Source organism: Eurosta solidaginis, chromosome 4 (assembly GCF_040869045.1).
Source record: "Eurosta solidaginis isolate ZX-2024a chromosome 4, ASM4086904v1, whole genome shotgun sequence".
In the NCBI taxonomy this organism is placed as follows: domain Eukaryota; kingdom Metazoa; phylum Arthropoda; class Insecta; order Diptera; family Tephritidae; genus Eurosta; species Eurosta solidaginis.
This window is the reverse complement of record NC_090322.1, coordinates 242,872,162-242,885,460: the sequence shown is the minus strand read 5'-3', so window position 1 is coordinate 242,885,460 and position 13,299 is coordinate 242,872,162. Positions and strand designations below refer to the sequence as shown.

Genomic DNA, 13,299 nt, shown 5'->3' with positions numbered 1-13,299 from the left:
GAGCGTAGGTCCTGCCTATCATCTCCTCCGTATTATCTTCCGACCGAAAATAAACGCCGCTGCCCGTCTTAAGGAAATCTTCAACACTGCTAGTATATTCGCCAATAAAGATAAAAATAAATGTAAGGCGCGATGACCTCCGATTTAGAGATTTTAGGCCGAGCTTCTCTGCCAATTGGCGTCGTTCTCTTTTTACCTACTTGTTTTATGCAGACTCCGAACGGCATCTGTAAGACAGATGAGTTTTCACTGACAGCTTTTCATGGCAGAAATACACTAGAAGTGCTTGCCAAACACTGCCGAGGGCCGACCCCGCTTAGATAAATTTTCTCCTAATTGAAAAACCTTGTTTCTAAAATTATGATGCTGCTTTGCCCGGGGCGTGAACCCAGGATCTTCGGTGTGGTAGGCGGAGCACGCTACCATCACACCACGGCGGCCCCCCACACATTGGGGATTAAGCACTAATTTCATTCAAAACCACTTACAGGTTCGAAAAATCAACCGATTGCAACAATGTTTACACAAAAATTTTCGTAATTGAATTGTGAAGAGACCCACATCGCTTGATTCTTAAAATTAATTTGTTTATTAAACAATTTGTTGAAAAATAGCCTATTCTTTGCAGAACTTTATATTATAATACTGTCACGGATATTACCATCACTAAGTTATCCCATCACTAAGGCGATGCTAAGGCCATGCCAAGCAGTATTTACGTTAATAATCAAATCAAGTATACACATATATAAGGCAGCCCAGAGAGATGTCACACACAGATGCATTTACTTATACGCCTATGTGCGCGCGAGAGACTGTAAACTACAAACATTCACATCAATAATTCAATCTTTATATATCTACATAAACGAAGAAATAATTGCGTCTACACATATGTACCATGTACGAATACAAGCAGCGGAGAGTCAATGCGCAAACACATGCATATATCTGAGAAGTTTGAGAGCTACTGGACTAGTAGATTCTGGAAGCGCCTAAAAGATGTATAAAATTGTGCAATTTTAGTTATAGCTGAGAAGTTTGAGAGCTCATGGACAATGCTAGTACATTCTGGAAAAATGCCAACGAGGAAACCAAAGGATATAAAAGGCAACAGATGAAGAGGCGCAGTAATTCAGTTTGAGTTGAGCAATCAATCAGTTATTGATTAAGCACGCGATCTAGCGGCCAATAGTAGAGTTCAATTTGAGTTATCAATCAGTTTGGTTATTAAGCCAGCGAGTAGCAAAGTATAAGTGTCATTGTGAAGTACTTTAATAAAGGCCATTTTTCCATTATTCAATATTGGAGTTATTTATTCAACAGTTTAGTGATTCGAACTTAGCAGAGGATTGCAAATAAGAGGATTTGCAAGTAAATTCGTTACAATTGGTGTCAGAAGAGGAATTGTTGAATAAATTCCAGAGGACAACAACGACATGGCAAAGTTCAGTGAATTGAAGATCCAGCAACTAAAGGAGTTGGAAGCCCGTGGATTGAATACAAGCGGCGTTAAACTTGAACTTCAGGCACGGCTACGAGAGGCAATGGAAGCAGAAGGAATTGATGTGGACGAGTATGTTTTTTATCCTGATGAGGACGAGACAACAACAAAAATTGAAGAGAAAAATGAAACACCGCAGAAAATGGCGAACGCAGACCTGAACAGATATTGGTTGCAATATCGGCACAAATGTCCGAAATGTCATCACAAATATCTACCAACATGTCATCACAATTGGAAGAACAGAAAACGTATATGTCATCACAAATGGAAGCACAAGAAACGCGTATTTCAGAAATGTCGTCGCGAATGTCATCTCAACTGGAAGAACAGAAGACATATATGGCATCGCAACTGGAAGAACAGAAGACATATATGATATCTCAGTTGGCTCAGCAGTTGAAAGCGCAAGAGGATCGCATATCATCGCAGTTGGAGGGTTTTAGTGAACGACAAGATAAAATGGAAGCTGAGATGGATGCTTTGAAAGATCGGATTCAGCAGTTACAATTAAATCGTCCAGCAGTTTCAGCGAGTAATCCAAAGGTAAAAACACCATCCTTTGACGGTTCTGTTCCTTTCCAGGTCTTTAAGCTACAGTTTGAGAAGACCGCAGCAGTGAACAACTGGAATGTGGAAGATAAAGTTGCCGCACTCTTCGTAGCATTGAAAGGACCAGCTGCCGAAATCTTACAGACTATTCCAGAGTACGAACGGAACAGTTATGACGCATTGATGGCTGCTGTAGAACGGCGATACGGAAGCAGGAACACAGGAAACAGATATTTCAAATAGAATTGCAAAACCGCTACCAAAAAGCTAACGAGACTTTGCAGGAGTTTGCTTCGGACATTGAAAGATTGGCTCATCTTGCAAATGCGGATGCACCCGTGGAATACACGGAAAGAGTGAAGATTCAGAGCTTTATAAATGGCATACGGGATGTCGAAACGAAGCGAGCCACATACGCGAACCCAAAGCAAACATTTTCTGAAACGGTATCCCATGCATTGACTCAGGAAACGGCGTCATTATTGAGTAAACCAGCATACAAAGCTCATCGTGTGGAAGTAGAAAGGCCGGAGTGGGTAGATACAATTTTAGAAGCTCTGAAGGGATCACAACAGAAAAATGCCGGAGTTATGAAATGTTTTAAGTGCGGTAACCCAGGTCACATTGCACGTCATTGCAGTAGCAATTCCAATAGTTCCAACAATGTGGGTGGCCGTAAACGCAGAGCTGAAGGAGACGAGCAAATCTCCAAATCCACTCAACCGTTAAACTAAAGGGAGTCAGCCGCAAGGGGCGACGGCTGGCTCCCTCAATTGAATGCCCCATAATCTCTATCTCGCAAATTGGAAGAAGGTCAAGCAATCTTACTGTCGGAGGACATGTGGATGGAAAGGAACGTTTACTAACTGTAGATACGGGTGCATCCCATTCCATCATTCGATCAGATTTAGTCAACAAGAAGATAAGACCATTGCTTGGAGCAAGATTACGTACAGCCACGGGAGAGGACACCCAGGTAATTGGAGAAGTAGAATGTGAAGTAGCAATTGGGAACGTCACGGTACTTCACAATTTTATAGTGGCAGGTATTGTTGATGAAATCATAATTGGAGTGGACTTCTTAATCAACCAAGGCATCAAGATCGATATGCAAAGCAAGACGATGCGATATAAGAACATGGATGTGCCACTTAATTTCGGCTACGAGAGAGGCTACAGCAGTAAACGAGTGCTGGTGGAAGAGAGTCAGCAAATACCACCAAAATCAGAAGCAGTCATCTGGGCAAAGGTAGATGGAGATTGTGGGACAAACAAATTGTGGGTTGTCGAAGCAGCAAATAAATCAGCACTGAACATACTTGTAGGAAAAACCCTGACTATGACAAAACAAGATGGACGTATTCCGGTAAGAGTACTCAATGAGTTCAAGTCACCATTCAATTTGACCAAAGGAGCTATTTTGGGAAGATGCCAAGAGGCCGAAGTAGTTATTAACTGTGAACAGCTCCAGGAACACTTTTCATCTAGTAATACTGATCTTTCAAATGATATCACGGCATGGACGCATGGGCTAGAGGAAGCCTATCAGAGTAAGGCAAAACAACTGCTCCTAAAGTACGCGAACATATTTGACCAGGATGATTCTAAACCAGGCCGCACCAACGTTGTGAAACACCAAATTGACACTGGAGATGCGAGGCCGATCCGTCAAGCTCCACGTAGTGTTCCACTGGCGAAGCGGGAAGTTGTGAGTCAAATCATTCAAGAAATGAGCGACAGCGGCGTCATCGAACCATCAGCTAGTCCATGGAGCTCACCGGTAGTACTTGTAAAAAAGAAGGATGGAAACATGAGGTTTTGCGTGGCCTACCGGAAGTTGAATGACGTAACGAAAAAGGATAGCTACCCATTGCCAAGAATTGACGACACTCTGGACTCGCTATCTGGTACGAAATGGTTTTCCACGCTGGACTTGAAAAGCGGCTACTGGCAAGTGGAGGTGAAGGAGGAAGATAAAGAGAAAACAGCCTTCAGTGTCGGTGATGGTCTTTGGCAATTTACAGTGATGCCTTTTGGACTTTGTAATGCACCAGCTACTTTTGAGAGACTCATGGACCAGGTACTGAAAAGACTACATTGGAAAACATGCTTGGTGTACCTGGACGACATCATCGTATTGGGCAAGAACTTTGATGAACATCTTAAGAACTTGGAGGAAGTTTTCCAGAGAATAGCTGGCGCTGGTCTGAAGTTAAGTCCTAAAAAGTGTGCGCTGTTTAAAAAGGAAGTCAATTATTTGGGTCACAAGGTAACGACAGAGGGCATCTGCACTGCGAACGAAAAAATAGAGGCTGTAAATGATTGGCCAAGACCACAGAACCTACATGAATTGAGAAGTTTTCTTGGGCTCTGCACATATTACCGCCGATTTGTACCAAATTTTTCCAGCGTAGCCCATAGCCTCCATGAGCTTACAAGAAAAAAACAAAGCTTTTGAATGGAAGAAGGAGCAAGAAGTGGCTTTCCAAACATTGAAGGAGCGTTTGTGCACTGCCCCAATGTTAGCATATCCGATTCCAGGAGCAACATTTATTCTAGATACAGATGCGAGTGGATATGCTATAGGAGGCGTTTTATCACAACTGGTCGATGGACAGGAGAAGGTAGTTGCATATTACAGCCGTTCGATTGGAAAACCAGAGAGGAACTACTGTGTTACGCGGAGAGAGCTGTTGGCATTGGTAGAGTGCATTAAACATTTTCACAAATACCTCTACGGCCAGCGATTCCGTGTCAGGACAGATCACGCAGCGTTGAAATGGCTTCTGCAGTTCCGTAATCCGGAAGGACAATTGGCACGGTGGATCGAGTGACTACAAAGCTATGACTTTTCCATTGAGCATCGAAAAGGTAGTACCCATGGAAATGCTTATGCAATGTCACGAAGACCATGTAGTGTGGAATGCAAGCACTGTTCAAAAGCCGAGGCTAAAGAAGACATTATAGATGTCCGGCTAATTAATATAACATGTACAGATGAATGGGACAAGGAACAGCTAAGAAAGTGCCAGCTAGAAGATGCAGATCTGTCACGTGTTATGCAAGGGCTCGAACGAAATGAAAGACCAAACAGAGAAGATATGTAAGCAGAGAGTCCCATTGCGAAGTCATATTGGGCACAGTGGAACAGTTTAGAATTGATATCCGGTTGCCTTCATCGAGTATGGGAGAGTGAGGATGGTAAATACAAGAATAAACTGATAGTTGTTCCCAGAAAGAGGATTCCTGACGTGCTCAGCGAGCTGCATAATGGTCAAAGCGGAGGTCATCTTGGAATCACGAAGACGCTCGAGAAGATTAAACAGAGATTCTATTGGGTTGGTTGCCGTCAGTCGGTCACTGAGTGGATTGCGAACTGCGAGGTTTGCAGCAGAGCGAAAGGGCCCAGAACACGAAGTCATGGCCAGATGAAGCAATATAACTCAGGTGCGCCATTTGAAAGGATCGCCATGGATGTCGCAGGTCCATTTCCTACTAGCAACCGCGGAAAAAAATACGTACTGGTGGTTATGGATTATTTCAGTAAATGGCCAGAGGTATACCCAATCCCAAACCAAGAAGCAGAAACAGTAGCAGAAGTGGTTAAAAACGAATGGGTTGCAAGGTATGGTGTACCAATGGAGTTACATTCTGACCAAGGCAGGAATTTCGAATCAGCTGTGTTCCAGGAAATGTGTAAGTCATTGGGCATTCGAAAAACACGGACAACTGCATTGCATCCTCAATCCGATGGTATGGTAGAACGATTCAATAGAACATTGGAGGAGCACTTAAGGAAAATAGTAGACAAGTACCATAAAGAATGGGATACCCGCATACCATTATTCTTGATGGCTTACCGATCAGCAGTGCATGAGACAACGGGCCAAACCCCTGCAAAAGTAATTTTTGGCAATGACCTTAGACTGCCAGCTGATTTGAAGTTTGGGATAGATGCCAATGCGGAGAGAAATGTCAGGAAATCCACTAGTGATTTGGAAGAAGAGCTAAGAGAAATACATGATCTGATAAGGCAACGAACAAAGATTATGAGTGACAAGATGATTTGGTGCTGTTATACAACCCACAACGTAAAAAAGGTTTGTCCCCGAAATTGCAGTGTAATTGGGAAGGCCCATACAAAGTTGTAAAACGGATCAACGATGTAGTGTACCGCATACAAACCATCGGTAAACCACGAACCAAAATGAAAGTGGTCCATTTGGAAAGGCTGGCAACGTTTAGATCGAGAGATTTGTCTGATCGGGACGATCAGACTTAGGTGGAGGGCAGTGTCACGGATATTACCATCACTAAGTTATCCCATCACTAAGGCGATGCTAAGGCCATGCCAAGCAGTATTTACGTTAATAATCAAATCAAGTATACACATATATAAGGCAGCCCAGAGAGATGTCACACACAGATGCATTTACTTATACGCCTATGTGCGCGCGAGAGACTGTAAACTACAAACATTCACATCAATAATTCAATCTTTATGTATCTACATAAACGAAGAAATAATTGCGTCTACACATATGTACCATGTACGAATACAAGCAGCGGAGAGTCAATGCGCAAACACATGCATATATCTTAGAAGTTTGAGAGCTACTGGACTAGTAGATTCTGGAAGCGCCTAAAAGATGTATAAAATTGTGCAATTTTAGTTATAGCTGAGAAGTTTGAGAGCTCATGGACAATGCTAGTACATTCTGGAAAAATGCCAACGAGGAAACCAAAGGGTATAAAAGGCAACAGATGAAGAGGCGCAGTAATTCAGTTTGAGTTGAGCAATCAATCAGTTATTGATTAAGCACGCGATCTAGCGGCCAATAGTAGAGTTCAATTTGAGTTATCAATCAGTTTGGTTATTAAGCCAGCGAGTAGCAAAGTATAAGTGTCATTGTGAAGTACTTTAATAAAGGCCATTTTTCCATTATTCAATATTGGAGTTATTTATTCAACAGTTTAGTGATTCGAACTTAGCAGAGGATTGCAAATAAGAGGATTTGCAAGTAAATTCGTTACAATACGTATTTATGTATCACTTTCGTGACATAGAATTTTTGCTCAATACTTAAGAGAATGATATACACTTTAAGAGATAGTAGGTATTGCTAATCTGAAATTTGACATTCGTTTTGCAAAATTAATTTGTTTAAACAATTTTTTTAAAGAACATTTTGCAAAATTGTTTTTTTTTTTCTAAATAAGTGCCAAATTTGGGCTTTACAGAAAAAAAGGTCCGAAATGATAGTTTTAATAAAAATACAATTACTTATAAACAAATTATTAAATAAATAGTTCTGCAATTTTAATAAATCAATCAATTAACATCCATACGAAAATAAATAATAATATAAGTATAAAATATCATAGTCTAAGAAGGTGTAGGATTTGCTGAATTTAAATTGCCTTTAAAATTCGTAAAATCAAATTATTTAAACAAATGAGTATATGCTTAAATGAGTTTATTCTTAATAATTTAAGAATTTTTTTAAACAAATTTTAGTAAAATTATTACTTTTTTTTTTTTTGAAAAATAATAATAATTGTTTAAATTAATTAATTTTAAAAATCGGGCGATGTGAGTCTCTTCAGAATTCAATTAAAAAAATTTCTGTACAAAAATGATTAAAATCGGTTAATATTTGTGATATGTAGGTGGTTTTGAAAAGTTCGTCCCCAATGTGCGCCAATATCTTTTGTTCCTTGATTTTGAAGTTTCGCTATTGCATTAGATGTTTGTACAGAAGTTTTTCACAAATTCCTTTTTTTTTTTAGCACACTTGGCGGTCCACAAATTTTCGACCTGCTAGTGCACTCAATAAAAGATTTGATCATACCTAAATCTGTTGTCCTAAGTTAAAATAACTCTGTCCACTTGCCATGCCACTTAAATTACAACCAACTCATTTGTATCGTTTTGCCAATACTAACTTACCGGTTTTATATCATTCTCTAATGCATGCAAGAAATCGGAACGTGTAACTCTGAGCTTCTCCATTGCTTGTGGATCGACATGTACCTTGGCATCAGCTTTAATTAACCGATTCATGGCGGTAGATTGTGCTGCACGTACTAAACCCTCAATCTCGGCACCACTAAAGTTCTTTGTCAATGCGGCAATCTCTTTGTTATCCACATCGGGAGCAATCTTATTATAGTCTCGCATACGTTTGGTGTGGATATTTAAAATTTGTACGCGTCCTTCTTCGTTTGGCAAACTAATCTCCATTTGCACCTCCAAGCGACCTGGTCGCAATAAAGCTTCATCAATCATATCACGTCTATTTGTCATGCCAATAACCAAAATATTATTCAATTGTTCTACACCATCAATTTTAGCTAACAGTTGATTAACCACTGTATCGTGAACACCGCTATTACCAGCTACGGAACCACGTGCTTTGCAAATGGCATCGATTTCATCGAAAATTATTATATGCAAACCGCTGTTGGGGCCGCACTATAAGTTACAATGAAAAAAAAGAAAACACTTAGATAATAATAATAATTCATTATTGCATTCTTCAGCTCACTCTTTTTTCCTCCTCTTCGGCCTCTGCAAACAGACGTCGTATATTTGCTTCTGATTCGCCCACATATTTATCCAAAATTTGTGGACCATTAACAATTTTCGGTTCACGCGCATTCAACATGTTACCAATTTGTCGTGCCATTAATGTTTTACCAGTACCAGGTGGCCCATATAAGAGTATACCTTTGACGTGTTTGCACCCAAGTTGTTCAACAAGTTCAGGTGGAAAAACACGCGAGGCAAAAGCTCGTCGAAAAATTGCATTAAATTCATTATCCAAACCGCCGATACCCATCTTACCGAAATCCCAGTCAGGATTGATGATTGACTGACGTACAATTTTTCCCTTGGACTTGCCTTGCAAATTCAGCGATGAATTTTCAGCTTTTTCAAATTGTACCATAGTATTGCCAAGTATGCGTCCAAAGCGTACATTTTTGGTGGTCGTTTCTTTGCCTTCGCCAAGCGACTTGGGATCCACAGCTGTAAAGGACAAGGTCAAATTATTAGTTAGTTTTTGAAATACCAAAATCTGTCTATCCCAGCAGATGGCTCAATAACGTCCTATCTCAGTAGATACCTATCTCTGAATTATTTGACGAACACCTTATGTATATTAGAATTGGTTTCAGAAACGGTGAACGGCATCCTAAAAAGCAAAAAGATTCATCGCTCTCATTATATTAACGCGGTTGACTTGACTTCTGGCAATTGCAAGCTCTTCTAATAACAAATTGGTCCTCTGCAGCTTAGTTCTCCACTTGAATATTCTTTCCTTTAGCAGCACGTTAAAGAAAAAATATATACTTGGCACCTTAGAGGAGATTTAGACCGATCGTCTGTTCCAATTTGCGTCGTGCTCCTTTTAATTTTTCCTACAAATTAGCGGGACGGAACCTAGATGAACTTTCACTGAGAAGCTTTTCATGACAGAAACACAATCGGGAGTGTTTGTCAAATCACCGCCTATGCTTAGACAAACTTTTTTCTAATTGAAAACAACTTTTTTCTAAGTTTTTGATGTAGCTTTGCTCGGGGCTTCAACCCATGTTGACGGGATTTGAACCCCGCGGCTGCGCTAGCCCTAATTACAACTTACAAACATTCACACGCGCTCTTTAAACCGTGAGCTTATTCGTTATCCGTTGTTTACACATAGTTCTTATACCTTGTGCATTTTAGATTCGAAATTCGTAGAACTTTTCTGAGTAAAGTAGTACAAATTTCGCTGGATTTATTGGAATTTTAGTTTATTCGTTATCCGTTGTTTACACATAGTTCTTATACCTTGTGCATTTTAGATTCGAAATTTGTAGAACTTTTCTGAGTAAAGTAGTACAAATTTCGCTGGATTTTAGAGGTAATTCAAATCTCGTTTCAGATTTCGAATTATAATTTTTGAGAGCCTTTCGCACTGCCGCGAGCGTTCCCACCGTAGGGGTGTTATTGCATCTTAGATAAATGCGCCCAATTTCAAATTGCTTAACCAGCACGATTTTTTTAATAGGTCCGTTCCTGGCCACTCCCTCGAAAAATTTGTTCGGCCCATTGTTCACTTCCCGGAAAAAACTTTTCCAAATATTAACTTTGGAAAAAAACTTGCTATGTACCAAGCATAAGGAAAGTCGCTCAATAAATACGGCTTTTTGGAATAGGTCAGTCCGTTGCTTACATCCCAGAAAAAAAATTACCAAATTTTAAGAAAACCGCGCAACCAATACGATCTTTTTGTTTTTGAGGTCGGTTCCTGGTTCACTCCCCTTAACGTTTATTTATGTAGCAAATATAAATCGAACTCCTCAATAAAAGAGGTTTTTTTCGAATACTTCGGTACCTAGGCCACAACCCGTTATACATGAATGTATGCGCTTAACCGTTTAAACGGCTATGGCCGTCCAACAAAGCGCACCAGCCGCTTCTTCGCAGGGTTAATTGACGCCAATTGGTCACACCAAGAAATTTAAAGCTTTTTTCGTTGGACTATGTTGATGTCTGCGTAAAGCTCGTACAGCGCATCATTAAATCTTCTTCGGTACTCGCCTTCGCCAACGCGTAGAGGTCCGTAAATCTTTCGAATAACTTTTCTCTCGAACAATCCCAGAGCCGCCTTATCTGATACTGTCATGGTCCATGCTTCTACACGATATACCACGACGGGTAAGTGACTTGTAGAGCATTTTTTGCGTTTGCCGAGAGAGGACTTTACTTTTCATATGCCTACCCAGTCCAAAGTAGCATTTCAAGGTGTTTGCTGTGGTTTGTGTTAATGATGGTTTCCAAATAAACGATGTATTTTTACTATTTTGAAATTATGACGTACAACAGTGGCGTGGTTGCCAAGGCGCAAATGTGCTAACTTTTTGCACGATGACAGTAGTAGGTACTTCGTTTTGTATGTATGGAGTAGAGATATACGCCGCCGATAAACGCCGCCGCCGAATGTCAAAAATGTCGGCGGTGGCGTCCGGCGCGTTACTATATTTTCTACTCGTTTAAGACTGTTTAGGCCGTTTATTGTTCATGTCGAAAATTGGTCGGATATGGTCGAAAGTGGCATCAACGGATGCGCATCACTGCCAGTTATAAGAAACTAATTGCGAAATTTAACTCTTCCTAACTGTTCAAAAGTTACATATTTAAAAAAAAAAAACAGGCGCTTTCGATGTCAGCTTAACACGGACTTTGCATCACCCAATTCAAAAAAAAAAATGTATATTGCGATTGGCTGAAAGAATAAGCGAAATCAGTGACGCAAAATCCTTTAGTAGGTTCTAGGGGCATACACACTCCTTTGAAATGATTCTTACCTCATACTTAAGTTGAGGATATATGTACGTATAAGGGTTTGAAAAATCACTTGGGCGTACATTCAAACATCTGTTTGTCTATTTGCGAAACTATACAATAGGGTCTGAAATTTAATTTTGATTTTCACACTTAATCCTTCAACACCCAAGTCTCCCGGTTTGAGATTTCCTAAAGTTGTCGGCTCCCTTGGAGTGAATCACATTGATTATAGCCTATCAACGAAGTTTAAATATCACCTACATGTTACGACTCCTTTTACAAATGTGGATACGTAGGCACATATATTTACCAGGTGAGGCTTTGTCCTTCGCAAGAACACTCAAAGTGGTGAAGGAAAAGCTTTCCCAAGACAGTCGAACTAAGGACCGCGTGTGCTACTACCCTAACGTAGTGGACAGTCGAACTAGTCTGAAAGCTGAAGCTACGCGGTCATCCATACTGAGCTCTTTATCATAAGGCCGGAAAACAGAAGTTAAAATCTTTCAACTTAAAATCGGTCGACTTTCATTCTAAAATATCGTTTTGATTTAACGAAGACTATTGAACTCAATGTTGTGAACACAAACGTCTGCAAACTTTGGTCTACATTTTAAAAATTTTATCCAGGGTCCTTGTAAAATTTTAATTAAGTAGATGCGCCGAAGATTTTACGATTTTCACCCATTACGCAATGGCATCCACTTAGACTGCTTATGATTTCGAGGGCGGCATCTTTGGCCGAATAGTCACTCCCTAACGTTTCAAGGCGTTTCTCTGGTGTAGCTCGGCAGCATAGCGCGACAAAAGCATCCGTTGGAAAGTCTTCGGAGCTACACCTAGAGCTTCTAGGAAAGTGACATCAACGAAGGTATGTGGTCGAAGTCGCAGTCCTATAGCTTCTGTGCTGGTATATGGTGTGAGGGTCAGGAGGCGTGGTAGAGACTGGTGGTCGGGATTGCTACTGTTCGCACATCGGGAATAGCTCTTAAAAACAGCCGAAACAACTGGAGGCGCCCTGTGCCACGAGAGTCATGAGTATTAAAATATCATTAATAGCAACCGTAAGTCGCCTTTGTGCGTGACCGCCAAGGAGCCACAGATGATTTAAAGGAATTGTGTTCGCGACGATTATTAGGAGTTAACCCTAGGTGAAATAAGATTTTTCAATTAGAAGAAAATTTTTCTAAGCGGGGTCCCCCTCGGCAGTGTCTGGCAAGCGCTCCGATTGTATTTCTGCCATGAAAAGCTCTCAGTGAAAACTTATCTGCCTTGCAGATGCCGTTCGCAGTCGGCATAAAACATGTAGGTCCCGTCCGGCCAATTTGTAGGGAAAAATCAAGAGGAGCACGACGCAAATTGGAAGAGAAGCTCGGCCTTAGATCTCTTCGGAGGTTATCGCGCCTTACATTTATTTTTTTTATTAACCCTAGGTGAAACTACGCTTTGCACGATATATACAGACAAGAGTGTGACTATTTTATGTATCTCTATTTCTTTTCAGCAGACGCAGCAGTACCAATTCCAAAGACCGGGGTAAGGTTCGAAGCCTCTCTGGAGTAAGAGAACGAGGGACAATCCCTCAGCAAGGAGCTACTCCTGAAAATTTTTGAACGGTCTGCGGGATCTTGAGGCAAAAACCCGGGATATTTCCGAAATGGCCAACACGTTGATTTCCTTAAATACATACAAACAAAACCTTTCCTAAATATTATTTTTTTAAATAGAAAAATCAAGCTATTTAAAGTAAGAACACCGGCGCGCCGCCGCCGCCGATAAAGTGATCGGCGTAAACCTCTAGTATGGAGATTATTTTGGTATCAAAAATATATCCTTTATTAAGCTAAAAAATTTCGTTATTTCATTAATTAATGAACCCGTATTGCGTTATACGATCCGTGATCGAAATAAA

General features: G+C 40.5%; 1 protein-coding gene across 1 annotated transcript in view; it reads right to left on the bottom strand.

Annotated features, from left to right (window-relative positions):
• comt (comatose) overlaps nucleotides 1-13,299 on the bottom strand; it is a 42,101-nt gene that overhangs the window by 8,770 nt on the left and 20,032 nt on the right. Inside the window, exons 6-7 of the mRNA XM_067785294.1 lie at nucleotides 8,605-9,086; nucleotides 8,007-8,531 (exon numbers count right to left, since the gene is read on the bottom strand). Of these exons, the coding sequence (XP_067641395.1) occupies nucleotides 8,007-8,531; nucleotides 8,605-9,086 (1,007 nt within the window). The remainder of the gene's footprint in view (nucleotides 1-8,006; nucleotides 8,532-8,604; nucleotides 9,087-13,299) is intronic.